This window comes from Barbus barbus, assembly GCF_936440315.1.
Source record: "Barbus barbus genome assembly, chromosome: 31".
Taxonomy (NCBI): Eukaryota; Metazoa; Chordata; class Actinopteri; order Cypriniformes; family Cyprinidae; genus Barbus; species Barbus barbus.
In genome coordinates, this window is record NC_136759.1 from 9493955 (window position 1) to 9507465 (window position 13511).

The 13511-nt window shown below is 39.7% G+C and overlaps 1 protein-coding gene across 2 annotated transcripts in view; it reads left to right on the forward strand.

The window, feature by feature from the left end:
• LOC306851557 (RNA-binding protein Nova-1-like) overlaps nt 1–1304 on the forward strand; it is a 49573-nt gene extending 48269 nt beyond the window's left edge. For both annotated transcript variants that reach the window (XM_079387878.1, XM_079387877.1), the window contains one exon: nt 160–1304. In XM_079387878.1, the coding sequence (XP_079244004.1) occupies nt 160–1182 (1023 nt within the window). In that variant the 3' untranslated portion in view covers nt 1183–1304. The remainder of the gene's footprint in view (nt 1–159) is intronic.
• The last annotated feature ends 12207 nt before the right edge of the window (nt 1305–13511 follow it).

The following is a 13511-nucleotide window of genomic DNA, read 5'->3' on the forward strand; positions in this document are numbered from 1 at the left end:
ACTGCTTGTGCTGCCACTAATGGGCTCCCAGTGGATAAAAAACATTCTTCCTACTTGTAAATCCCAAAACTGAAAAAATGGTGCATGCTTAACTAGCACAAGAGTGCTGGAGAGTGACTCATTAACTGACACCGGCCTCTCTGCTTATGTTCTTTTCAGGCCAAGCTCATAGTGCCCAACAGCACAGCAGGGCTGATCATCGGCAAGGGCGGAGCCACGGTGAAGGCCGTCATGGAGCAGTCTGGTGCCTGGGTCCAGCTCTCACAGAAACCCGAAGGCATCAACCTGCAGGAACGCGTCGTCACCATCAGCGGGGAGCCTGAGCAGAACCGCAAGGCCGTGGAGATCATTGTGCAGAAGATCCAGGAGGACCCACAGAGCAGCAGTTGTCTGAACATCAGCTACTCCAACATCTCTGGCCCCGTGGCCAACTCAAACCCCACCGGTTCCCCATATGCCAACTCGGCGGAGGTAATGCCGGCTGCTGCTGCGGCGGCAGCGGCCACAGCCTCCAGTCTCCTAGGGCAGGCCAGTCTGGCTGGAGTGGGCGCTTTCCCCACCACTATGTCCAGCTTCTCAGGGAACGACCTGCTGACTATCACATCCGCGCTGAACACGTTAGCCAGCTACGGATACAATACCAACTCCCTGGGCCTAGGGCTCAACCCTGCGGCTGCCTCGGGAGTCCTCGCCGCTGTGGCCGCAAGCGCCAACCCCGCCGCTGCCGCAGCCGCCAACCTGCTAGCCTCCTACGCCAACGACGCATCCACCAGCTCCGGCCACCCTGCGACCAGCCTGGGAGGCTTCACACTAGGCTCGCTCGCCGCCGCCACTGGAGCCACCAACGGCTATCTGAGCGCCGCTTCCCCGCTGGTGGCGAGCTCCCTGCTGGCCACCGAGAAGCTGACCGAGGGGGCCAAAGATGTGGTGGAGATTGCGGTGCCGGAGAACTTGGTGGGTGCCATTTTGGGGAAGGGAGGCAAAACGCTTGTGGAGTACCAAGAACTGACGGGAGCCCGCATTCAGATCTCTAAAAAGGGAGAATTTGTTCCTGGCACCAGAAACCGTAAAGTTACCATTACCGGATCGCCAGCCGCCACGCAGGCAGCCCAATATCTTATCAGCCAGCGAATCACATACGAGCAGGGTGTGAGGGCCACCAATCCGCAGAAGGTGGGCTAAAAACAGGGAGTATGAAAAAAGGAGAGAAAAAGAGTGGGGGATGGGGACGATAAAGAGAAAGATGGAGGGCGCGAATATCAACGAAAATCGGCCACATTCTTTGTGGGAAAAATCTCAGTATTAAAAAAAAAAAAAGATGGATAGAATTCCTCTCAAAGTGGAAAATTTGAAAATGTATAAAATGTAAATATGGGTTTAATCCTTAAGTTTGGGATTTTTATTGGTTGATTTTGTTTTGTTTTTCTTTATTTTTTTGTGCATTTTCTGGACAGCAGTGAATGGCATTTCAACCTGGCATGCTGCCGCGCTGCAGTTCCCAACAGGTGGGCAAGGTGGTCGGATGGGGGACAATGGGGTGGAGCAATCCCTGGAATCGTCCCTTTCCCCACCCCCATCCCCTCCTAGCTGACAGATTTTTGTTCTTTAATTTTTTAGTCCTTAGTTTAACTCCCACCCTTTCGCGCATGCCTTCTCTTTAAGAGGGCCTGAGACTGATTATATATCCCCCCCAGTCTGTGACACCCCATACCCCACCCCAGCCTCCCTTGCCCCAGCCCTCCCAATCCCAGCCGGCCCAACCCTGCCCCACGCTGGGCAGGATAGGGCAGGGGATGTGAGGCTGCTGCAGGGTCTCTCAGTGCCACTAGACATTGACCTGGGGTTCCAGTTGGACCAGGTGCATGCCACTACAGATGTTGTTAGCATAAGGGAAGCTTGTAGAACATGTTGCGGGCATAGGCCAGGACACAAAACGCACCTGAATCTTTCGTACCAGAGCTCCTAGAAAATTGTGGCATTCGTCTATGGGATTTGAGGTCTGGTGTTTATACAAATACTATTATCATTATTATTATTACTACTACTATTATTATTATTACAAATTATCATCACCTTCAACGTTATTTATTAATATGATTTCACCCATAAGGACTGAGGTATTTCCTTTTGTTTTTCTTAATCTGTGAATTCAGGTTGACATGAATGTAAAGACAATATTTTGGATTTAGTTTTTTATTTAAGTAGATTGAATAGTGTGTCCATGTAATATATGTCTTATTTAACGTCCAGTGATAACTGCACCGTCGGCACCAACAGAGAGAATAGGGGCAGATGTATTGTACAGTGATATTAATACACAACACACACACACAGTCAGCAAACTATTGCCAGATGTAAATGCTGAAAATACAACTAAACATACGCAGACTTGAAATCACAGTGGGACTAGACAATTTATTCACATATCTACTGTATGAGAATGTAGGTCTTTGCACAAGTCCAAGGGAGTGTCAGAATACGACTTTATATGAAAGCCAATCCTTTTCTGTAACGTCCCAAAACATATCCCCATCTTTACTCTACACTGCCCCTCTGCAGAGCGAGAGATTGTGCACTTTGAGCCGCTGCAGTCGAATATCTGAGCAAATCTGCTGGAAAATTTGCGTAGATATTCCATATCAAATCAGAAATTGGCCCTCAGAGCTCTGAGGCGTTTCATGAACAACATACTACTGAACGACTACGAACTAATTCTGATCTGCACAGGATTCTCTGTAACATGGAAGTCCCAGGTTGTCTGTTCTATCACAATTTTTTAAATATATGTCCCGAGTCACCATTTAATCTAATTGTAGAACGGGCTGCCCGTGTGAAGATCATCCTGTGCAGATCTGAAATACCCATGTGCGACGTATGTGCTGCTAATAAGGTCCTATTTCCTTTTTTGTTTTGAATCTGAGTACACTGAATTTCGTCTTAATGCACTGTGAAGTGTGGAGGCCATGATGGAAGGCCAAAAAAAGTCAGGGCTTCTATATCCTTATCGCATCGATGCATCACCATGATGGAATGTACTCATGTGGAACGTCTCATATTTATAACAACCTACATGGAGTCAAGGTATCGCTTACCGTAGGGCGGAAAGGAAGTCTGGATGGTTTGTTAGGTTGAGGTCAGACTCTTCAGACCAGTTTTTTGGCATCATGTTGCAGTATCCAACCTTAACTTTCCAAATGTGCACTAACTACCCGCCAGCTGACCGTGTATATTTATTGTGAAGGGGCAGAGGATGGTATATTCTGTACGTTTAAACTCTAGGTGTCCTCCAAAATGATTCTGTGTCTAAACGACAACATATTGATTCTTTACCGGCTGGAATGAGCTTAAAAATACCAAACTGCTCCTTATTATCAAGACTTTAAAACAGAGAGCATTTCCCAAAGAAGAATTAGACCAACAGAAAAAGACAGAGTTTGTGCTCTCTCTCCCAGTGACTAAAGTTATCATTCTTTCCTCTCCTTTGCTATTGGAGCACCAGGGAGAGTAAATCTGAACCGATTGGTAAGGAGGCTTCTTTATTCTCATCTAAAAACCATCACCTCCCCTCACCTCTTCTCAACACCCCTTTTTACCTTCGTGCACCCCCATTCTGACACATCAACCCAGAGACCCCCTTTTTTCTCACATCTTTCCATGGGTGGCGATGTCTGGTGTAACAGTGCATGTCTGCTTGCCCTTTCATGAAACAATGATGATGCGAAAGGGAAGATGCGCCTACAGAGTAGAACTAGAAGCTTGCAGTAGATCACAATTTCACACATCACACCTTGAAAAAGGGACTTAATACGAGCCATCCATGTGTTTGTATGGTGTGCATGTGTGTGTAAATGCGTGTAAAGGTGATAAGTTTGGATAAATATGAATGTGTATAGCAGTTGCGCCCAAGGTGAGGAGGTCTGAAACAGCAATGACTCCAGGTACTCTACTATAAGATAGTTGCACGTTTTTGTTGAGGTGCAATTTTCAAACAATAGAATGTAATAGTTCAGATTTGAAGATCAAGACAAGGAAGCGATGGCAATCGAGCGCCTCCGCATTTTAGAGTGCATCTGCGCATTCGGTTTTACCCATGATGCAGTACTTCATCAGACACTTCAGAGCTTGAACGAGTCTCGGTAGATCCCCCAGATAATATTTTTTCTTGTTTAAAAAAAACAGTTACATCACTGTTTGATTTAAGACACATAAAAAGAAAGATATTACTGTGACAATTTAATGTGAAAACTATAAAAAGGTGCCAACATAGTGTCAAGGAGCAGCTTTCTGTTTTGTTGTTTTTGTATTCAGTACTGAAAGTACATATGGGAGGGGGACTCCCATATGTACATATGTGTTTTTTTTCCCGTTGGTTTTTTGTTAGTAACTGGGAAAATAGATCAAATGTGATGAGTACTGAAAGCAATATACGTAACGTAGTAGCATGTCGTCATGTCTTGTCCTTTTATTCTGTCTGTGTAGGAGCTTTGGATTTACCTAGATGTTGAGTAGTTTTGCATATACTATTTTTTAAGTTGTGAAGATGCTGCTATTGAATAAGTGATGTACTAAAATTTAAGATTAAAAAACATATCTGGTCAGTCATTTAGCAGGATGTGGTAGTTGTAAGAGGTCTAACTAAATGCTACATTGATAATGAAATAATTGCTATATCAATGGATTAAATAAACCTGTGCCAAAATAGATCTTTACAGATTTAAATGTGATTTAAACACCATTAGTTAAGAGCAGACATACCTTTGTAATTTAAAAAAAGAAAAAAAATGTGAAAAGTGCCAAACAAGCCACAGTTAAGATATAACTAGCGGGGGTAAAGTGACTAGAGAAGCAAAAAATAGACATTAACACTATAAGGTTGAGAGTTTTCTGCCCCTTTAAACGAACTAGTCCTTGTTAAAAAAGAAGGGTGGGATTCATCTCGTAGGCCAAACAAATGCAGGGTGCCATGTGGCCATTAACACATCCCCTGGGGCTAGAAGACTGCCGAGTTAGCTTAGCATGGTTAAAGTTTTATAAGTTATCAGCATTCTTAAGTCAGCCTTTTATAGTTCTGAAAATGTATTTTGTGAAGATAGATGTTATCTTTTTTGCACGTCGATATTGCATGATACCAAGTGAAGCATGGATTTTAAAAAAAAGTGAAGACAAAAAAAAAAAGCAATGTGCATTCATTCTGAGGACAAATCTTTGCATGGCAACAACAGTTTGAGCTATTAAATTAGCTTTTTCACATTTTTACCTTTTTACTTTTAGTTTTGCTAAGACCAAGCTGGAGTTTTTGTTGTCCATGAAAACTAGGCCACAGAAACCAAATCCATTCATAGTCATGGTCATATTCTGCGTCATAACTATAGCACTCATTTTGTACAGACTTATCAATGTTTTGTGATAATTTCTAAGAAAAACAATGGAAAAAGTTGGGTAACAGAGGGTTAATTTAGCGACATTAACATGGCCGTAAATGTATTCACCACTACATAAGTTTGCATATCACTTTCGATCATGATTTTAGGGCTTGTGTTTGCTGTGTCAGTACTAACATCATTAGGCTTCTGTTCTTTAGCTTGTTCTGCCATAACTGCACATTAAGCTTGACCCATTCTCGCGAGAATATGCACTTTATACTTCTCTTACACTTCACGCCACCCCAGATAAGAACAGCCCTGTTTGAAGTTAAACAGTTTGAATCCTTTACCTCAGACCTCCACGAATAAAGGATCTTTACTTCCCGATGACGTCATAACGCAATGATGCGGCACTACTTTTTGCATGAGAAAGGATTGGCCAGATGTTCGAAGCTGACCAAAAATGGCATAGTTTTTACAGAAATCGTTATTTTGACAGTGTTTTTTATTATTACTATTAATGATAATAAGTGCCAAAAAAAGGGCATGTCTCATATCATGAATATAGTTTTTTTCTCTCTCGCTCTCAATTTCAACGTCGAAATTGCACTGTGCTTAGTCATGGTTGCTATGTTTTCATGCGTAGAGGAGACGGCGCAGTGGTGTTTTTGTGCAGTCGAGATGAATGCAAACTTATGGTTTAGCTGATGTTGAGAAGGTCATTGCTTTTATGTGGGCGCACGGAGAGCTTGACGCTCTTCCCAAACCCCACACGCCCCCAGACCAACCCCCTACCCCACGCCATCAGAAGACGACAGCCCGAGGACACACTTGAGCTCGTACCCATTGAAGCACCAGCAATGTTAGAATACATTTGTCATATCACTGTTCTGTTCTCTTTTTTATTTTCCTGTTTTTATTTGTACGACACTCTCTAACCTAGACCAAGTATAACAAAAATGTCATTCATATGTATCCTGTTTACTCTCCCTTTTTCTCCCTTTTGCACTTTCACTGCTCCCCTTTTTTCCAACCACTCCCCACTCTTCTGCCGACCTCCCCCTCACACCCTCCCAGACTTTCTCCTGAGTGCCAAACAAAAACAGTACCATTCCAAACTTTTTGAGTTCTCTTGTATGTTGGACATCCATTGGACGCACCCATGAAGCCAGCATGTTTCTCCATAACATGATGTCAGTCATGACGCCTCAACATTACCCAAAAAGCGAGCAGTAAAAGCAAGACCTGGATTAACACGGTAAAAACACGGCTGGCTACCTCTCATAAACTGCTTTTCCTAATTCTGTCATCTCTTCAACCTCCAGGACATCACTGATTGTGTGCCATAATGTTGAGGGGCACTGTCACTCTCCTCACCCCCGAGTCTCTCCATTTGATTTTCTCGATGGAAAACATTAAGCGCAAGCAAAGAAAAAAAAATCAATTTTAATGGCAGGTTTCTTTTTGTTTCTTTAGCATAAAAACATGCTCAAAAAAGCTGAGGAGTGTGTAAACATCAGCCGTGCAGCCATCTTCTGTCTTCTGAACTTTGAACTTCTCACCCCTCATGAACTTTATTGACTTTCTTCCTCCCCTTCTATGTTCATCAACTGTTTGGACTTAAAATCTCCATTCCATCTCCAAACCTTTTTGAGACTGTGCAATTCTAGTTGAGATGATTGGATTTATTTCTCTTTTTTTTAAGTCATCATTGGGGACGAAAAAATCATAATAATAAAAAAGACACACAAAAGAAAGAAAAAAAAATCAATAAGATCCAAACTGTTTCCTCCACAATTTCATTATTTTCTCTCATTGTAAATATCTGTCAGATTTGGTTGAACTGTAACCAGAAACGTGTTCAACGTAATGGGGCTGGCAGCATAAAATCGCTTTTGTGGAGTGCTCCTACAAGTCGCCGATAGGAAGTTGAACTAAACTAAACTAAAACAGCTCCAAGAAAGAACGATTCGGTACTGCGATCAACAATTGAACATGGTGGTTATAGAGCCACGCGCGCAGTACCGAGACCATCAGCTGGTCAAAATCCGGATCCGGCCCCTCCACATAATGCATAAACACTACTAAACGCCAAGGTAGACTTAGTGTAGGTTTCATACTAATCTCATTGTATATATCAGACGTGTCGAGTGTAAACTGTGATACGTGTCAATTAGGTGTCTTGACCATTGCAGCATCTGTTCACGAGACGAAATTGTTTCTCTGTGATGCCAAACGATCATTTTCATGCGTCTCAACCATGCTTGAGCTCCACATCTAATGTTTCTATGCTGCCAGCTTTGTTTTCTGATAACCCTTCATGAGCTTATTTATTTTCAAACTACTATACAATATTAATAAATGGCATCAAGAAACTAGACAAAAGGGAATGACTGGAAAGATGAATTACTGTTTTGTTTTTAGTATTTTAGTGGTTTCTTTTAACATCATCCATTAACTGACTTAAAAAAGTATTAAATATTTAATGTAATTGTAGGATTGTGTTTGTACAAAAAATAGTGAGTTGTGTTTCTTGACTTGTGGATTACCAGTGAAGTCAGCAATTTAGTGCTAATATCTATTAAGTCGTTCCTTTTCTTTTTCTCTTTTTCTTTTTTATTTAAGGGTTATTATTTTCCGACAGCAACAGCAGTCATTATAAATGTTCATTTTACCATCACCTGTCTTCTGTTGTCTTATTCTTCACCTCCCACTACACTCAGTTTCATCAAATAACACATTGCAAGTTCGTGCCTGAAACCATGTGCTCGGTCTTGGGGGAGGGGCCATGCTGCTTGAGTGATGCGAACGATCGAAAGAATGAACGAATGCGACTGCTTGTGAGAGGCTTGGCCGGGTGGGTGTTATGTCTTCTGTCCACCTAAAGCTAAAATTTGTTGGGTTTCCATTTACCAATGGAACCTGCTGATGTTATAGCTCAATCCCATCATGTAAGCCTAGTTGATTTTGATCGTTCATAACTCCCCCTCCTCCGTTTGCCAACCACTTTCCACCACTACCTTTACCCCCCCCCCCCCCCCCCCCCCCCCCCCCCCCTTACGAGCCATTCCCTTGCCACGCACCTCCCACGCCATGTGATGTTCTCCATCGATAACATACTACTCGACCAGACCCACATTAACTCTGTTCTCATGCCTGCAGAGGAGGCAGTTGCCAGTCAACTCGCCCTCCGCTCATGATCCGCCACCATCCCTTACCGGCTGCCGGGGCCAGGCCCAAATTATTAAATTATTGCTCATTTTAAAAAAAGAAAACAAAAAAAATGAAAAAACAGACAAGTGACTCTCAGGGTGTTTACGTAATCTACCTTACTCTGTGAACTCACAGAACCGCAACCCAGCTCTCCCTCAAGCTTTTTAAGGAGCCCAAAGACAATTTACCATGTAGGATCGCTTATCAAGTCTTCTTCAAGAAAAACAAAACAAAAAAATGACAACAACAACAACAGAATGATATGCACCCAATTAAAGGAGCAAGCAAAATGCTGTAATGTTTACAACTTAACGAGACCAACGCTGTTGAAAGAATGTGTAGGAGTTCAAAGACAATTCTTTAATAATTACGTCATTTCGAAGTGACTACATTTGAAATGATAATTTCTGTGTGACATGGAGTTATGTGTTAACTGAGGCATTTTGGAAACATTGCATGTTCCTCTTTTTTGCAATGACTTACATTTTTTTAAATGTCAGAATGGCTGGTACAGTGTAAAGTTAGAGCTACATTTAGTTGCTAATAATAAACTACATTGATGTCAGTGTTCATCTCACATATCTTGGAGAAAGGTACCGGACTGCGGTCCGAATAGAAAAAAAATTCATGTGATTGCGTTACTGTATAGAATTTGTTCATATTTGTATATGGTGACAGTGAAAATAAAGGTTGTACTGGAAGTATCAGGGACACGTGGGTAGAGTTTGAAGGGCCACTTACAACACCGACTGTAAAGCTCATGAGGTAAGTTACATGAGGGGGGAAAGTATCAATTTTGTTTTTATATTTACAGATTTGACCTTTATTTAATATATGACAATGAAATCCTTCACATGGATGTTTTAATGAAACTGGCATCTACATGTTAGAGTTTAAATATTTAAATAAAGCTAGTAAGAAGACATTTTAAATAGTCTATCAGTGAAATAAGCCAAAAAAATTCATACTCGTATGGGTGTCTTGAGTGTGACTGATATGCAAATGCAGCGTGTGTGATGTAACACAATGTAATTTGCCATCACATGCTTGGTCGTTTTTGTTCTTAATGCATGTGGTTTCAGGATGAAGTCAATTCAAGATGAGTTCAAAAAGATGATAAAGTCTCTTGATCATTGTCATCCACCCACTTTTTCTGTGCACTAATTCATCCAACCTACAAAAACCACCTTCACCTTCCCAACATGTCTCCAAAGCCAACACCAGCTAAAAGCACTGTGGAAAATCCCAATATAGCCATCGGTCAGAGAGGTTGACCAGTCTTCATGTTGGCTTCCAGCAAATTGATCAGTGGTGGAGACCCCAGGGAAATTAACATTCACCGCATGATTTAAAACCTGTCTCACCAAACCAACCATACACTAAAGAAGTATCTCCAGTGTTCAGACAAAACTGATATTTTTTAGTGATGGTCTTTTAAACACAGTGTTTAATTCTAATAGGATGTTTTGCCATAATTCGGTAAATAATTTTGAAAAAATCATTTAAAAAAAAGGCAGCTACTAGAAGTCCCGGATGGATATACCGAGTCGCTCAGGTAAAAATCATGTAGGAATGTTTCCCTCATGCATAAGTAGTGATTTCACAATCTAGACGTGATCCTGTGATATCTATATCTGCATCCATAACTCGGTACAAAGTTCTGAGCTCCTTTTTAAACATGGAAACTGTCATTATGAATAATACGGTCTTTCAAGTGGAATCATCACTCCCTCTCTCTGTCTCCATTGGGAATGGTGAGCTGGTGTAGCCGAAGCTCCATCATTTCAAATGTATCCAATCTCACTAATTGTGCACCTTTATCAGCCTTAGGCCTTGATTGATTTTCCCCTGCTCCAGCTCGGTTTCGTTCCCCTCACCTCAAACCCAACAGGCTTTTCCTCGTTTCAGCCCAGCTGTTCCAGAAAGCAAGCCTAACTGTTTCTGCCCTCCTTCTCTCTTCGGAGGGGGCGTAAAAGGAGTAAGAGAGAGAGCAAGAAGCAAACAAGAATATATTCTCAGCTCTCATAAATCCCTTGAGTTGGAAAGCAGAACTGTGGAACATGTGCAAAGATCTCCAGTCCTTAGTCCACCACTTTTCAAGGGAGAGCGAGCAGTACTCTGTCCTGAGATCACGTCGGCCACTCTCAGCTGTTTTTATTCAGACGGACTGTCTTTGCATTTACTTTCAATGCTGTATGTGAATTTGCTGAACAATATCTGTCGCTTCTTTTTAAGTCAGATTAGTCACATTGGCCCTAAAAAGTATTTGGACATTTAAAATGTATGAATTTCATTACATTACACATATATATATATATATATATATATATATATATATATATCAGTAATAGATAGATAGATAGATATTGTTTATTTGCAAAAACAGTAACTGTTTTTTTTCATTTTCAAAAATCATGTTTTTTATTATGTTATCATGTTTTTATTGTGTTAGTTAGCTGTATTTTTTAAGAGTTATTTTTACTTAATCAAAATAACCCAGCTGCGGTTTGATTGAGATTAATTGGAATGCACAATGAAGAAACATGATTTTTGAGTTATCTGTTTTTGCAAATAAACTCTCTCGCTCTCTCTCTCTCTCTCTCTCTCTCTCTATATATATATATATATATATACATATATTGTCATATATATTTAACTTTAGAAGTTACATTTAATTTAAATTAATTTATTCAAATGAATTGTGATTTTGTTTGATATTTTCTTCCCTAACACACACACACACACACATATATACATTATATATATATATATATATATATATATATATATATATATATAAATAATATATAAAATATATTTATTTTTATTAAATATTTTATTAATATATTTATTCAATTTGATATTTTCTTCCCTAATGCAGTGACTTGATACAAATACACACACACACACATATTTAAATATTCCAAATATAAATTATACTAATATAACTATTTCTAAATTTTTAAAATATAACTAATATATCAGTTTTATATTATATATATATATATATATATATATATATATATATATATATATATATATATATATTGAATAATATGTAATAAATTGATTATTTTGTTTGGCATTTTTCTTAAATTTTAACTGGGCTTACACTTTTTGGGGCCACTGTACATTGGTAGATTTGTATATAAAATTACTAAAGTACCACCTTCCTACAGATGCATCTTTATAAATTGCAATTATATGCAGAAAAAAGTTGAAGACTGAAAAAATTACAACATCTGTCACTACAAATGTGTAAGAGTAAATCATTTTGATTTGCAGTTTGAGCAACAGCTTTCTGGCTGCAAACAGGCCTCAGGAATGCATGAGCTGCAGTTATAAATGAACAGTGCTGTCCCTCGTTTCCTCAGCTTCACAACAGGTTTCTGTGTGTGCGGTGGTGCTGAAGTGAGCAGCATGAATTCAGCATGAAATCTCTACTTTTAATAGGGCTGACTCTTTAAAAACAGCTAGGATACAGGTTCAGTCAGAGCGGCGCAGTCTAATCGATTTAAAGCTGCGTCTCGGATACATGAAGGCTTGTGCTGATACAGAGAGTAGCTGTCACGTCAAAGCGAGGTGAAATCTGGCCCACAGAAAGACTATAAAACGAAAGTCAGCAATCTGGGTCGCAGAAGAAAATCACTTTGTCCTCAGATTACTTTGTGTGTGAATCTATCAGCGACTAATACTAGTCTTCAATGTACAAATCTGACCATGAATACTGTTCCTAAGATGAAACCAAATCAGTTGGTGGTCCATAAGAATATGTCCTTTGATCAGCAATAATGTTCAAAACTTTATAAGCTACCTTTTTATGGCTTTGATATATTTGTTTGAATGTTGCAACAAGATGTATTCAATGTATTTTGACAAAATAGTACAAAATTGACAAAAACAATTGATAAATCACTGACGACTACACTGTAGCAAGAAAACACTTTCTCTTTACTGTGAAAGCAAACTTCATCCTTGAGTCATAAAAGGCCAGATTTAAACACTATATTCTAATTTAATTTTCCTCCCCTTTTCTTTACTTTAAAAGAGTATAACATTTCCTTAAGTGGGAACGCCTGCATTTGTTTTTGACAAACCAAAATATCCACCCAGTTCCATTTCACTCAATTCAAACTGGTTTCATTGGTCAACCCAAAAACACTGAAAATGATTGTAATAGTTTTGTATGTTTTTTTTGTTGTTGTTTGTTTCTTGCTGTTGTAATATTTCTAACAAACGAAGCTGATAAATTATCCTAGAGTTCGTTCGTAATATAAAGAATAACTTTTAACATCAGTGTTTTATGACTATATGTACATAAGATAAAGAAATAAATTAAGAAAGTTGCAATGCAAAGCTGTGATTTTAAAGCACTGTAGCGTGTACAGTGATTTATTTTTATAAATTTTATGCTACATATGATATGTTCTGCATTTCTGCAGTTGTTGTTTCTTTTGTTTTTGTTCATGAGCATATGCTTTAATAAATATGTTTTTTACAGTATATTGCTGAGGCCTAAGCTATTCTTATGTCAAATTACAGTAGAGTGAACCTTATATAGGTCACGCTTTCCTTATCTTTCAAGTGTGCATTTTTTTCTAATTATCCATAAATTCTTGCTTCTATCTGTAATTAGCCTTGGTGCTGTACATGTAAGTCTATCTCCAAAGCCTTAGCACTGATGAACTCTGCTGAGCTAATGAAGGATATAAATGCTCTGCACAACTGCAACTTCACACCTCTGAGGGGCTTAATTGGGTTACTGCTTGCCACAGATTTGACTGGAGCACAATGAAGACAACAATTCATGCTCCCAAGACGCGAGATAAAATAAGAAACGTCTCAGTTCTTGTATAAATTTCTCCAAGCTTTCTGTGTAGGTTGACACTGCGAGACACCCAGCACGCAATGATAAATCTACATGTCTGTGAAGAG